The sequence below is a fragment of the Cuculus canorus genome, chromosome 7 (assembly GCF_017976375.1).
Source record: "Cuculus canorus isolate bCucCan1 chromosome 7, bCucCan1.pri, whole genome shotgun sequence".
Classification (NCBI taxonomy): Eukaryota; Metazoa; Chordata; class Aves; order Cuculiformes; family Cuculidae; genus Cuculus; species Cuculus canorus.
In genome coordinates, this window is record NC_071407.1 from 23,457,951 (window position 1) to 23,472,302 (window position 14,352).

The 14,352-nt window shown below is 38.5% G+C and overlaps 1 protein-coding gene across 34 annotated transcripts in view; it reads right to left on the bottom strand.

Annotated features, from left to right (window-relative positions):
• Positions 1-5,873: 5,873 nt before the first annotated feature.
• Positions 5,874-14,352, bottom strand: part of KCNMA1 (potassium calcium-activated channel subfamily M alpha 1) — a 427,072-nt gene continuing 418,593 nt past the window's right edge. For 18 of the 34 annotated variants that reach the window (XM_054072142.1, XM_054072139.1, XM_054072170.1 and 15 more), the window contains one exon: positions 5,874-9,609. In XM_054072142.1, the coding sequence (XP_053928117.1) occupies positions 9,455-9,609 (155 nt within the window). In that variant the 3' untranslated portion in view covers positions 5,874-9,454. The remainder of the gene's footprint in view (positions 9,610-14,352) is intronic. The other 16 variants (XM_054072172.1, XM_054072163.1, XM_054072160.1 and 13 more) reach the window with 1 other exon arrangement.

Here is a 14,352-nt window from a genome sequence, read left to right on the forward strand (position 1 = left end):
TCTCAGATGTTCAGTTACATGAGGCTCCCTTCATAGACAATCAAGACTGATAATCATCCTCAAAAGGCAGTTTATGTTAAATAACTGCTGTTTGTTGGGATGAGTGTGGTCCGCTTGCTTACAAAGCATGCTGCAGGTTTTATGAGATAAGAAAATGGTAGAGTCTATGGAAAGCAACCACAGGTTCAGAGCATGCTCTGTGAGACTTGCACACAGCAATGATAGACCACTGTCCAACAACATAAGCCTTACCAGGACTGTGCTTCTCAGTCTGAAGGATTTTAATTGTTAAAATCTTGCAGACAGTATTATTTTTGCTCTAAATTAATGGTCTCTGTCTAATCCTTATAATTATGTCTTCACAGCCTATATAGCCAAGGGACAGGTGATTTAACTGACTGGAGAGTCTCAGTCCCACTAGGAATAGGCCTCTAGGTATTAATGAGAGAACTACTAGAGGATAATGAGCTGATCCTGTAGCTTCCATCGGTACTGAATTGATTACAAGGGACTCTGTAGAAAAAACCCTACCAGATAATTATTCCAAACATATTGCAGATATAGCTCTTATCATGACTGCAAGTGCTTCTCTGGTTAGTTTTGGAGGGGGCTGAGGCAGTTGTATCAAAGCCCAGGCTACATATAAACTCTCCAGAGGTCACTGTATAGTACACAACAGTGCTTGAAGGGGGCAATAGGAATGAAGTTTACATCCATTTCCTTCAGGACTTGTATCCAGATAGGGTGGAAAAGGTCCTGGTTTTTACAGGGCTTCACTGGTCAATGCTGAAGTGTATCCTAGTAGTAGGAAGTAGCAATGCAAGTGTTAAAACTACCACACACAGTTAAGCTACATGCTATACAGGTGATACTAAGTATGTTCTGTTGCTAGTATTATAGAATCATAGAATGATTTAGGTTGGAAGGGACCTCAAAGCCCAACCAGTTTCAACTCCCCTGCAAGGCACCTCCCACTGGATCAGGTTGCTCATAGCCCCATCCAGCCTGGCTTTGAACACCTCCAGGGATGGGGCAGTCACCACGTCTCTGGGCAACCTCTGCCAGTTCCTCACCACTCTCAGAGGAAAATATCTCTTCCTAATATCTCATCTCTATCTCCCCTCTTTCAGCTTAAGATGGTCCCGGTCAAAGAGCCCCTCCCCAGCTTTCCTGTAGAAAGGCGTGTTGTAGATAAGCATGTCATACTCCTACCCTTTTCATTCTCAAAGAGTTCTCCAGGCATAACTTGGATATTACTAACAAAGGTAGGTTAAAAGCACTGTTCGTTTCAACTGTAGCTTTTCACAACGTTTACATAGACAGTTTTGTTTTTTCTAGTTGCAAGCAAAGGGTGTGAGTCTGATAATTGTCTTGAACAAACAATGTAAACTAGAAAAGACATCCTTTATTTAAAGCTTCCCCTGCACCTAACAACCATCCTGGGCAAAGCAATGTTTTTCAGGGAGATTCAAGGTGTCAATGAGGCATTGCAAAACCCAGCCTACTGATTTCCCTTTAAAATGATCTGCAGGTGTTCTAGCACACATTAGCAGAACTCGTATAATACCCACTTATTTTTAAGATACATGTATTTATTTTATCTCTGTTTATGTACATAGATGTGTGTGTGTGTTTGTAAAGAAAACTCTACTGCCTTTTAGGTCAGGATGGCTTGTGTTTATATGAAAGCATAGTACAGGTTTCAGTACCCTCTACCAAAACCTTGTGCCCCGAAAATCTCAGTGCTGTGAGCACTGTAATGTATTATAGAGGGAGAGCGATCAAAGTGTCCTCATGATAAGGCTTAACTGCATGACTAAGAGGGAACGTGTTGGCTCTAGGTGACTCCAAGAGGTAAATGGCAGCTTGGTGGTTGGCTATCTGTAGTGCCTAATGATCTGTCATATTTTTATTATTACTGTTGTTGGTGATGTTATTGTTATATTCTTTGTATTTAAAGATGTTTTAGTGATCTTCTCTACAGTTCAAGACTGCAGGACTAAGTTGGTTTATTCATTTTTCAAAAGTTATGAAGCACATAGCTCTAGCTAGGCCATGCAAGTCAATATTGATTGGAAGCAGGGAGGGTTTACATCTGTACTAGCAACCCATCTGACACATACCTATTCCTCTAGCAGAGCAGCACAGATCAACATTACAGCCCACTATTGGCTTCTGCTGTTCAACAAACAAAAGAAAATAAATCCACACCCTTATAAAATGCTTAGAAAGCTGGATTTTGGTTACTGGAGTGTATGGACACATATTTGTCTTCTCACCTCAAGATGGCTTTTTGTTCTTTATTTAGAAATAATAATAATCCGTCTATTCTGCTTGTAGTCAGGGAATTGGGAAAATTACCTGATTCTACATAAATCTGGCTTTACGAGTTATGTTGTTGCCTTAGTATTTAACATAGAGGCCACCTGGTGTAACTGCACTGTCATGCACTCTAGTTCAGTGTTATTCAGCAAGCATGATGTGCCATCAGTTAATTCTAGAATCATAGAAACATTAAGGTTCGAAAAGACCTCTAAGATCATCCAATCCAACCCCACTCTGTCTACTCAACCATATCCTGAAGTCCTACATCTACACGCTTTTGGAACACCTCCACTACTTCCCCAGGCAGCCTCTTCACATACTTTACCACTTTTTCTGTAAAGAGTTTCTTTCTTTGTTACTGCGGAATTATTCACTCACAGCCTTCACAGCATCTTCCATGGCAGCTCATATTAGTTATTGCTAGGAAGAGACTGATTCTGGGGACTAAAAAGAGAGAAAGGCAGTTGGGTACTTCATTCAAAGTATTGTGTTGGTTTTGTGAATTAAGTATTATTCATGACTTAGTGAGACATAACTTTATGAGACACAGCCTGTCTCAAAGAGAAAAAAAAGAAAACACAGCAATTTCTCCTTCTTTTAGAACACAAATACATAAATTTTAATCTGAGAAAAATACAAAATGAAACCATGTACAAGTTATGTACAAACCCTTTTTACAGGACAATATATTTATCACTGGATATTACATATGACAAAGTCAGGTAGATCATTTCTGAGCACCAGCATTTGTTCTCTCTCACCAACCTAAAACGGTAAAAAGTAAAATGATGAAGTCGTGCTCCTTTTTCTTAATGAACTTTTAAGTTAAGATGATAGCTGGTTCTCAGTGCATCTTCCCTCCATTCCCACTCAGAAATAACTAAATAGACACATGTAGCCATAAACATCTGTTGTGTGTATGTGTTTGCCTATATGTGCTTTATCTGAAAGAAGAAAAAATCATCATTCTTGAACTCCACAAAAAAAGAGATGCAAAAGTTAAAGTTATATCGACTTTTCTCTTTTTTTCTGGACAAAGGTTAGGTTATTTGTATTGGCTAAGCATATGTGTGCCGTGCTCTACAATGACAGAAGTAGTATTTTTTAACTGCTACTTACGGAAAACTTGATATGACTTCTGCTGACCTTGATGTGTGGCTCTCATTATTGTCCAGTCTCATATGTCAAACTTTTTGTTTCTGAAAAAATCTATGTTACATGTGTTCAACTGCCTATATGTTGTGTTGTGGGTTTAGCTTTTTAAGTTATAAATATCTCTAAAATGCAGTGACTGAAGCAGTACGTAGTTTTCTCTCAGCCTCACTAAGGTTCTAATTAGATGCACTGTTGCTCTATTCAGCTTCTGAAGTTAGATATCATTCTTGACTAGACCCAAAGTGATAAAAAAGCATTTTAGATTCTATATTTTCTTCCTTTTCCCTACCCCTTCTTGTTTGGACAGTTAACAGTAATACACCGTTATATAAAATAGACACATTAGACCAGCACTTCTACCCACTAACTTCAGTGGAATTTGCGCTATTATAGATTACTGCACATCACAGATTATATAGTTGGAACATGGCTGCATGTTCTATAGCAGAGAATATCTGTGCAGAGTAGATGTATTACTTGGATAAATACAGCTTTGACAAATGCTGGGGCAGAACTGTCAATACTATAGGACTATGCACCAGTAAAGGCTGTGGCCGCAGCTGAACAGCTACTCCATTCCTTTCATTATTTCAGATGGGGGCTATACCCACGCCTACTAGTATTGCTCAGTACAAAAGTACTACAACTATGCCTGGTAGACGAATATCAGAAGAGCTGGTGTACATGTATAATGATTAAAAAAAAATTATATCCCCTAAGCCTGGGATTTTTTCAAATTAGAATTAATCACCCTTAGAATTAAAAAAATAAAAGCAAATAATAGAAATCTTGAAAGTGCTTGTTCAGGTCTCGGGGTTGTTGGTGATTCAGATGGCAGGGAGAGGAAAACAAGAGAAGGAATATAAAGAACACTCCTTTTCACTGAATTGTTCTATGTATCTGACATTGACTTTGACAGATATTCCCAGGCCAATCCTCTGTAACCCAGGGGAAGGACTTCTGTTTTCACTTTGTCCTGTTCATCGCCTTTCACACACTTGGCTATTTTGTTCAAGCACATTTAAAACTAGAAATGAAAGGTGAGACACACTCTTCGTTTGGTGCTAAAGAAATTCACAATCATAACAGCTTTAAAAACAAAATGCCATACACATTCCTCCTGACCTCAATATGAGTTCATTTCAAATATATTGGGATGCAGAAGCCCTCATGAACATGCTCCTTGATAAAACCATTTAGGTATCTGCTCTGTGTTGAACTTTGAGCCCATGTGAGCTAGCTAGAACACAGCAACTGCTAATATCCTTATGGATTTGACAGTGAATGACCAAGCAGTGAAAACACGCATAATTACCCATTTGTTAATTATTGCTTTTTTTGTCATGCATTAGTTTATGAACCCAATTATTGCAGTAGTTGTTAGATATAGTTTATGCACAAACAAAAAAAACAACAAAACCAGTCTTCTCTGAATCCAGGTTGGATGGGGCTTTGAGCTGCCTGATCCAGTGGAAGGTGTCCCTGCCCATGGCAGAGGAGTTGGAACTGGATGATCTTTGAGGACCCTTCCAACCCAAACCCTTCTATGATTCTGTGAATAAGCACATGCTAAACTTTCCCCTTCTCCTACTCTACAAAGAGATTGAGAAATGCAAACCATCCTTGCACTTGTGAGAAACACCAATAACAACACCTCACTCACCGCCACCCAACAATCTATAATAGAAGTCTGCAGTCAACACTTCTGTAGTCTCTCTGGTCTGGTACATTACAAGCAAACTACTTTTCCCCTTTTCTGCAGTTGGCTGAGACCGATTAAGTCTTCTTGCAGCCGTGCTGCCTGAGCCATTGGGTGGCCTTTATCTTTAAAATTCAAAAAGAGGGGGAAAAAAGAAATTTATTGTGGCTAAACCTGGCTTCTTGTAAAGCCCCAGCTGCTACAAGAGCCTGTAAGCTGGTGATGACTCAAGAATGCTTTCAAGATACCTGTGTGGCTTAATAAGGCTACATGGGATCCTCATTATCCTGGAACTCATGGCCTTCACCTTGTATAAGCAGTGCTGGCTTTCCCATCATGTACTTAGCCACATGCTTACATTTGCTTGAGGACCTGGATGTGTCGTATTGCTCTCATCACTTTCTTTTTCTGAATTTACACTCCTGGATTTTGGGCTTGCAGGGTCCCTTGGTGCAACAGGTGGAATAACAGTGATGTTCTGCAAGAACCTGTGACACTGTTTCATTATCAAGCCCCAGATCATGGGATTGGTACTGTCTGCCATGCAGATTTCCTGCTGGTTTGGAAGAGGAGCTGTTACCACATAGGAGGCAGTTTTAGAGAGCTTGCATAAGCACAAAGAAATGTTTACATGTTTGAGGTTGTGGTGGTTATATATTAATATATACTTTATCTTGCAAGATAAAAAAAAAATTGCATTTAGACCCTGACTGCCTTATTTTCTTTCCACCTTAACTTTTACTGTGCTTGGCACTTGCCATCTAAACAGCACGTCCTCACAGGACAGTTTTATCCTTTCATCTCAGTGCTCATGGGTTTCAGGGGACAGATTAAAACACTAGCCACGAGACAGAGGCAGTAGTCTCTCTGGTAGTGTGAAAGTACACATGTGCGTGGTTGTGAGGAGGGTTCGGGAGCACACACGTGCTGTAGAGGGGGTTCTGCAGTTTACTGTCAACACACAGGTAATAAAACTAATGGGAACGGCTGCTTTTTGGTCCAACCAGGAAGAAACAGCAGGTACAATTCCTCCATTTCCTAACATGTAAGTCACATATTTTTGTTTCTTTGTGTTTTCCTTCACACCACCCCACAAATATAATGACCACCTTCTTGTGATGATTCTATATTGAATACATATATGCCCCCTATATATGTGTGCGTATATCCACATATACATGTCTATATGCAGACATGCATATATGGAAATAAGCAGACTGACATACACTCTGTCCAATACATGAGTTACCAGAAAAAAATTGTTTACCTGTATTAATTGCGCATGCAATTAATGAAAAGTCTATAATTTCTCCTCCCTCCTTCTTGTCTTTTGAGAAAGGAGTAAGAACTTAATAATAAAAAGCAAACCCATGTTTCTATATCAGTAATCCTATGATCTGTCAGCTCTTCCTTAGGCCACTTTCCCAGCCACTTGCCTTGATGTAATGTCATATATCCAGATATTGGTGCTGGCCTTATTGTAGTCTTTAATGGCTGAATGTCAAAGATCTCCAACATATTCCTTCATCTAACTGCCAGAAGTCAGTCCTGTGCCTTTGATCAGGAGTAAGAAAAGATTATTGATTGCTCTTGGCTTTTTTATAAATGGGAAACAGAAGCCCTGTTTGTCTCGCTGCCTACAGATGTTGTTCTATCATTACATACGAACTCTCTGTGCTGAGAGAGAGTGCGTGTGAGGGGATTCAGATCTTGTCCTTTATTTCTGTACAGTTGGCAACATGATGTTTTTGAGTGTGACAGTTAAACTGGACACACACACAAACCTTAGTTATGTATGAGTGCTATATTAATTAGTTAGTATGTTTTATCTAGTGGATGCTCACTTCTTAAGGACACTCAGAAATGGCCCTGTGTATGGTAAACTGTAAGAAAAAATGTTCTGTTAACATACAGTAAACACTCATCGTCTAAGAAAATAAACAAAAAATTCAAACATTCTCCTGTACTCAGGACCAGCTTTTTGTTTTCACTGTAGTTATAATAAAAATGCAGTTCATAACTGAAAAAGGAGCACTGACTTCAAAGTAAAGGCTTACCATGACCCAATGCGGAAATTAGATGTAGATTATACCATGTCACTAGCTGAAGCAGCATAGATTGGAAGAACTCACCAGAACCAACTTCTGGTTTGGGACTGTGAAATGGGTTAAACAAACATAGTCTAAAGAATAATGAAAAACTGCTGAAATTGTTTTGTCACTTTGTTGGAGAGTGAAATATTTTCAACAATCCAATTTTACAGATACTGTATTAACAATTCTGGTTATTGTCTTTAAATAGCTATTCTACAAAATGTAACAACAAAGTAGTCACAGTCCAAGAAGTCACTCCAGAATAAAGCCTAGTAGGTGTTAGTATGGTTATATTTGTACTGCAGCCAGTGGACAAACATTAAAGCTGAGATAGTTTAGCTTAATGTTGGATTATATAGTGGACATCATTGTTTTCACGATAGATTGATCTGCTTTGTATCTGTTTGAGTCACTGATATTTCTCTAATGATAAACGTACCACAGTATGCTTTATTGTGGTGTTTAACAACTCTGCAAAATTACAAAGCCTAAAGTTGCACAATGAAAATTGGCCTTTCCCAATGACTGGGTCCTACGGTTTTATTTTAATCCTTATTAGCACAGCCTTTTCTTTGTGGTTTTGGTTGGTTTATTTTGTCTTCACACAGTTTTGTCAGATGTTGCTAATTTTAGATTGAGAGCATTACTAAATCATTTAGAACATCAAATGCTTAGGTGGATATATACTGCAGCACAGATATGAAACATCACATTTCTGTCTGATGGCTATAAAGCTCGTTGGCAACTTTGTGACACTGCTGACACAAAAGGCACCCATCAAAGGCCTTTTGTAAGTTATCGTAATAAATACATTCATTACTTTTCTTTTTATTTGGTTATTACTGTAGTTTTATGTGTGGTGTCCCAGCAAAGTGAAAATAAACTGAACAACAAAAAAACCCCAAACCTACTAAAATAAGACATTGCTTGGTGCAGAAATTAACTGAGACCAGCATGTTGTGGGATGATAACGCTGAAGCTAAACCAGTGCTTAACCTGGTCTGAACTCACCAAAAGGAGATTCAGTGTGCCTTTTACCAACATATGAGCTATCACCAGAGTGCAAAGACGTGGACCTTATAGGTTTAAGAAGAATGTGAATCAAATAAACAAGACTGATGCAAGGCCATCAGCATTTTTTAAGTAAGGAACTAACAAAATATGGTGGATGAGAAAGTTTAGAACTTTCATGCACTACTTATGCACGGTGGATTAAAGCACTGTACCACATGGCAAAAGAAGAGGAATTGCCAAGCTTACCTTCCTGGAATTAGCAACTGTTGATGCCTAATGGGAAGCAGAGTGGCATTACCAGATTTGCCATTTATAGCAACTTTTGATGAGCATCTTATCTACATGGCCCTCATTTTAGGGTAGTGATGTTCACTGTGTTAATGTTTCGGGAGGTTATTGAGGATGCTGGGCTTCCGTGTGTGCGTGCATGTGCATAGGGGGCACTGTGTGTGTGTGTTTCTTATTGGACCTTAACACAACTGGTAATTAAGATGATCTGCATATGGTAATAAAACAAGGGATCCTTCAGGAGAATGTTCTGTGTATAAAAATATGACTTTCAACTTTGAAAATAAATAAGTTCCATTTATTAAGAGCTGGTGTCAATGCTGAACAAAATACACATCCTCCAGTAAAGAAACATTTTGGTGAACTGTTCTCTTTTTTTTTTTTCTTTTCTTTTTTGATTTACTAAAATACAAGTTGGACCTTTTTTTCTTTTTGTAAATATATCATTTGTCTCCCTTAATTACATGTCCTTATACCTGTGACCATCATTCTCCTTTACGCCAAAGACTGAGGTTTTTTTAATCAATTCTTAGGAGTCTGGCCACATACGCAGCTCTTTTTTTTTTTATTTTTAAGGGAAAATACTTGACAATGAAAAAAAAAGAAAAATATATTTTTTTCTAATAAATAAAAATAATTTAAAATGCTAGAGGCTATACATGACTAGTTTTGATTATGTTCATTTATAAATGAAATAATAGTTTCCAAAATACATGGAAGCAATATTAAAGGCAGACAAACAAAGATCTGTCTATTTTCCCATTAAGCTTGCCCTTCTAAACTTCTCCATCAGCAGTTCAGCATGTAAGAGGAATAAATGTCACATCACCATTCATGAAGTTTGTCAGGCTTTAAAAAAATAGTTCTGGCCTCGAAGGAGTCAACATTCATCTTCAACTTCTCTGATTGGTGGTATCAAGCTGCTTGTCGATTTATATTGATTGATCTGATTGGCCATGTGAGTGCTCATGGGCTTGATTTGAATGTTTCTGGGATAGGCATTATCCGGCTCATCTGTAAACCATTTCTTTTCTGCTAAGGAGCAAAATGGGTAGAGACAGAATAAGGAGGGAAAATGAGAGTTTGAATTAGTGAAGTGCGTATACACATAAACACCAAAAAAAAAAAGAAAAGGAGGGGGGAAGCAGTCAGTAAAGTTTATAGTAAAAAGGCAATCAATAGAAGATGACGTTGACTAATTGCTAGCAGTACAGTGCATTAGATTAATACCTCTGAAAATACTTTTCATGAAAGGAGGATGACATGTTTGCAGATTTGATAGTAGCAGCTAAAGGAAACTGCCAATATGCTAATTTGCTTGTGGAATGTAAGAGAGCTTTTTTTTTTCATGCTCAGGTGAACATCCTCGGATTCATTTACTGAGGAAATGATACAAATAAAAGGCTAAACTGAGAAGCCAGGGAGAGCAGATGGGATAACAGCAATGCAGAACAGAGCACATGAGTCCATATACAGAGGAGAACCTAAAGTGTCAGAAGGTCTTCTGGACTATTTCAGGTAGTCACTACCGCTGGCTCAGAAATCATGCAGCAAAATGTAGAGAAGAACTCTCTACAGTTGGTGCTAGAATAAATAGGGTTCATGCTGCCAGATGGCCGTGTTCCTGCATGGGATGTCCATTATATTGCTACTTAGCAACCCGGCTGCTTCAGCGCTGCAGAACTCTCCGTTTTGGGAAGGGGAATGGATCTCTCATACTGGAGATGACTGTATTAATCCTCAAATTAATCCTGAATGGGTTGGTAGTGATACATGACAGCAAAGGAAGCAAGAACTTAAAGGAATATTAAAGGAGGATCTATTAAATTCATGTCTTTGGGTAGTGTCTGTTTCTTTGAACACAGGAAGAAGTTCTATGGTACTGAGTTAGGGTGGGCTGGGAGAAACGAGGGAAGGCACGAGAATGCTGAAAGGCTGCAGCATTCCCTAGCTGCTTAGGATTGTAACCACTTTATTGCATTGTTCTTAGGCAGATGGGGACAAAAACTTCTTAAAAATTCACAAAAGGAAAAAAAAAAAAAGAAAAATTATTTTCTTTGGAGAGCCATTGCTGCTGTCATTTCTTAATTACAGGTGCGCAACTTTGCAAGATGGCTCCATTCAAAGACTTAGAAACTCCTGGTCTTAGTGTGGCTGATGGCTATCAGGTGCTTGTGCTTTGAGAAGCATTTGTGAAGAGTCTCCATCCTTTCCCTCCTTCCCCAAATTCCAGAGGTGAGTGTGCAGAGCAGTGAGCACAAATGGGATTCTGCAGCTGGGCCACATCAGAACTCCTGCTCTTGCATGTATACACCACTGCTTATTCCAGCAGGGAACCCAAAATGCTTCAGAAGATTTTGTGTATCACTTGCATAACTTAAACTGCCAATTTTGCTTGTAACTGAAAGGCTACAGGATCTGGGCTGGAATCGGGGCAGGAGTAGAAGTAGTGCTCATTTTAAATAACTAAGTAAATAAATACAAATAAAGAAAGCAAAATCCACCTCAGAAACCTAAAGAAGGAGCACAAAAGCTGAGGAGGTGAAGCAATGAATATAAACTGCAAGACCAGGAAAAATAAAGGACAACTGCCTGGGCATAAATGCATAAAAATAAGAACCAGCTTCCAAGTCAGAGCCTCTAAAGAAGTGGACTGATTGCCAGTAATACTGGACTTCTCAGTCACTTTCATGAATATGAAATTTAAATATTTATACTTTAAGTGGATTTTAAGCATTTATGTCCAACATCCCACCTTCTGACAACAACACCCAAACCCATGAGGGTTCAATCCATCTTCTTTTTTCAGATGTATTTGTTAATTCTGTTTTGCTTTTTAAAAAATTATATTGGGAAAAAAGGAATCATATTAATCATAGAACCAAGGAATGGTTTGGGTTGGCAGGGGCCCTTAAAGCCCATCCAGTTCCAACCCCTGCACGGGGCAGGGACACCTCCCACTGGATCAGGCCACTCAAAGCCCCATCCAACCTGGCCTTGAACACCTCCAGGGATGGGGCAGCCACGACATCCCTTGGCGACCTGGGCCAGTGACCTCGCCACCCTCATTGTTAAGAATTTCTTCCTAATGCCTAATCTAAATCTTCCCCCTTCCAATTCCAAACCATTAATTATTAGTGGGTTATTATTGAAGGCAAACATCATTTTCTAAAATGTATTTTACTTCTTTTTAAAATACCCTACTCATTTGCAATTAGGGTAAATAGTTCCCTGGTCCCTTAAAGTTGCCTAAGACTGAACAATGTTCAATCTCTCATCTCGCTCTCTCTCTTTCTTACCTATTATAATTAAGTTCCCTTTGATTTGAACAGATTGGACGATAGGAATTCATAATGTTACATCCTGCACACAGAACCTAACTGATTAAGTGCTTTAAATTATTCTTCCTGACAGAATGATAAAGTTACAATCTGTTCAGAGATGATCTACAGCTTGCCAGACTCCTACCGCTTCTTTCTACATTCATTTATCTTTTTGTCAAGCAGTTAAAAAAAAAAAAAAGCAAGCCTCAATTCCATAGATCTTTTAAAGTCATCAGAACATCTGAATTATTAATGAGACTTTAAGGGAATGGTTCCTGATGGGGGCTGGTTTAAGAAAGGTTGTAAGGGAAAAAAAAAAAATCCAGGAATGTGTACACATCAAAATAATTTCAGCTCCATTTAAAAAACCATTTAGTTCAAGTGTGACACATGAAACATTATGCATTTGTGGAAACCAATTTTATGTGATCTACGATTAAACTAACCTTTCAGAGAGGTGTAAAGTGTGATGGTTATCATGTTTTAAAAGCCTTGCAAGATCACATAAACAATTTCAAACTAACAGTTTTCTAATGGTTTGTGTTTAAAATGATTTTGAGGCAAGTTAAGCACTGTGAACTTTTATCTCTGCCTTTTTTTTTTTAACATATGGTGCACAAACTTTCCTTACAAACAGAACTTAGTACAAGTTAATTCACTCTTAAAGCAAGAAAGGGGAGAACTGTGTCAGCGCTAAGGATCAGGGATGAACTGCACCATTTCTCAGCAGCCAGGGTAAAGCACTTGTCTCCTCTGCTTCCTCTGTAACTCTCAAAACAAGGCAATTATTTATATGTTAATCTTTACAATAAAACTAATATCTAGGGAGCTGATCTTTAAAAAGACACCATTGAGTCTCTTTTTGCCTTTACCTGGCAAGTCATAAATACAGAAATACAGAAAATAAACACAGAAACTGGTAGGTTCTTATTTCTTTTGTTCTTTACATTCCTTTTTGACAGTGCTGAAGCCTTGATCCAGGCATTATTATCTCCAGCACGAAATGCTTGCACCCGGCTGTGTACCTTTCCTGTTCCTTTTCTGCTGTTAAAATTCTCTTTGACCACACAATGACGAATCTCCTGTGCAGGTCCATTGCTCTCTATACTTACCATGGAAATGTGAGCTTGACACTCCTTGTCTTTACTGTTGGCCACTAACAGTTACTAAATGTCCTCTTCAACCTCTTACACACTTTTCTGTCTCTTTAGTCATGCTCACACTCCGACTTTCAGATCTTCCAAAGTCTTAGCACAGATGTTTATGTATCTTAAACAAACTATTTACTCTTTCCTCTAAATCAGCCCAGAAAACCCTTTTTAAAATCTTTATATTTGTTATATTCACCGATGCTTTTTAATTCCTCTGTCAGGTTCAGTCTCTCTGAACCTGACATCCTTCAGTTTCTTTCCGTGTTTTCCATACACATCCTTACCATATGTATTTCTATGTTATAGTGAGAACAGCAAGAGGATTTTATCTTATTTTTTAAGAGCTGTTCAGGAGAGTTCCCGATCTTCCTATGCTATTTGATGGGCTCCATTCTGACAGCATAACCTGGGAGATGTTGGAACAGGTAAGCAGATGTTGTATCAGAAAGCAGAAAACATTTACTTTCCTCTCAATCCCCTGCGTTGGCAATGGGCTATGGGCATCCCAGTGCGTCCATGAAGCTTACAAAGGCTTCATGCTCTTATTGCTAATGAATACAAATTAACATCTTGCGTTAGACTTTTCCCTGCAGCATAAAAAGATATAAATAATTAAGGTAAAATGATCAAAATACAGATTTCTTCAACTAGTGTAAGACTTGAGCAATTCACTCCAATAGGTCCTTAAAAATTTCTGTCATTAATCCTGGGCTAAATAATCACATTTGAAACTGTTATTGTGAAACACCCTGTCTTCCGAGCAGAGGCAAAGTATTAGCTAAACATGACACAAAGATCTACTACATCCGTATTCTCACCATAATCCCAGGTTACAACTGTTTTAAACATGTTTTTTTTTCCCTTTTGTGGCATTTGCAGTCTCAAATGAGCCTGTATATGTGTGTCTGTGTGCCTCCCCCTCTACAGTCAACTTACTTTTAGCTAATGCTAAAAATGCTATTCTGAACTCGCTCTTGCTGATATTTTTTGGTTTTTTTTAAACTTACTTTTAACAATAGGAATTTTACTGGAAAATGCCTGACTGCCATTTTAGGCCAGTGGGAGCCCATGCAAAGAACCTGCAGGTTTCCTACATGTGATTTAGCGCACACATTCACATCAACAAAGTTACTATAACCTCACTTCCATTGTTGAAATCATGCTGGAACTGGTGTAAATGGTAACACCTGCACTTTAAGCTCTGAAACGTCATCTCTTGACATTGATGCTGCTTTTCCACTTCCAAAAACTAACCAGGGCAGTTGCTAAGAATGTTTGACTTGGGATAGGTTTATGCAGAAATG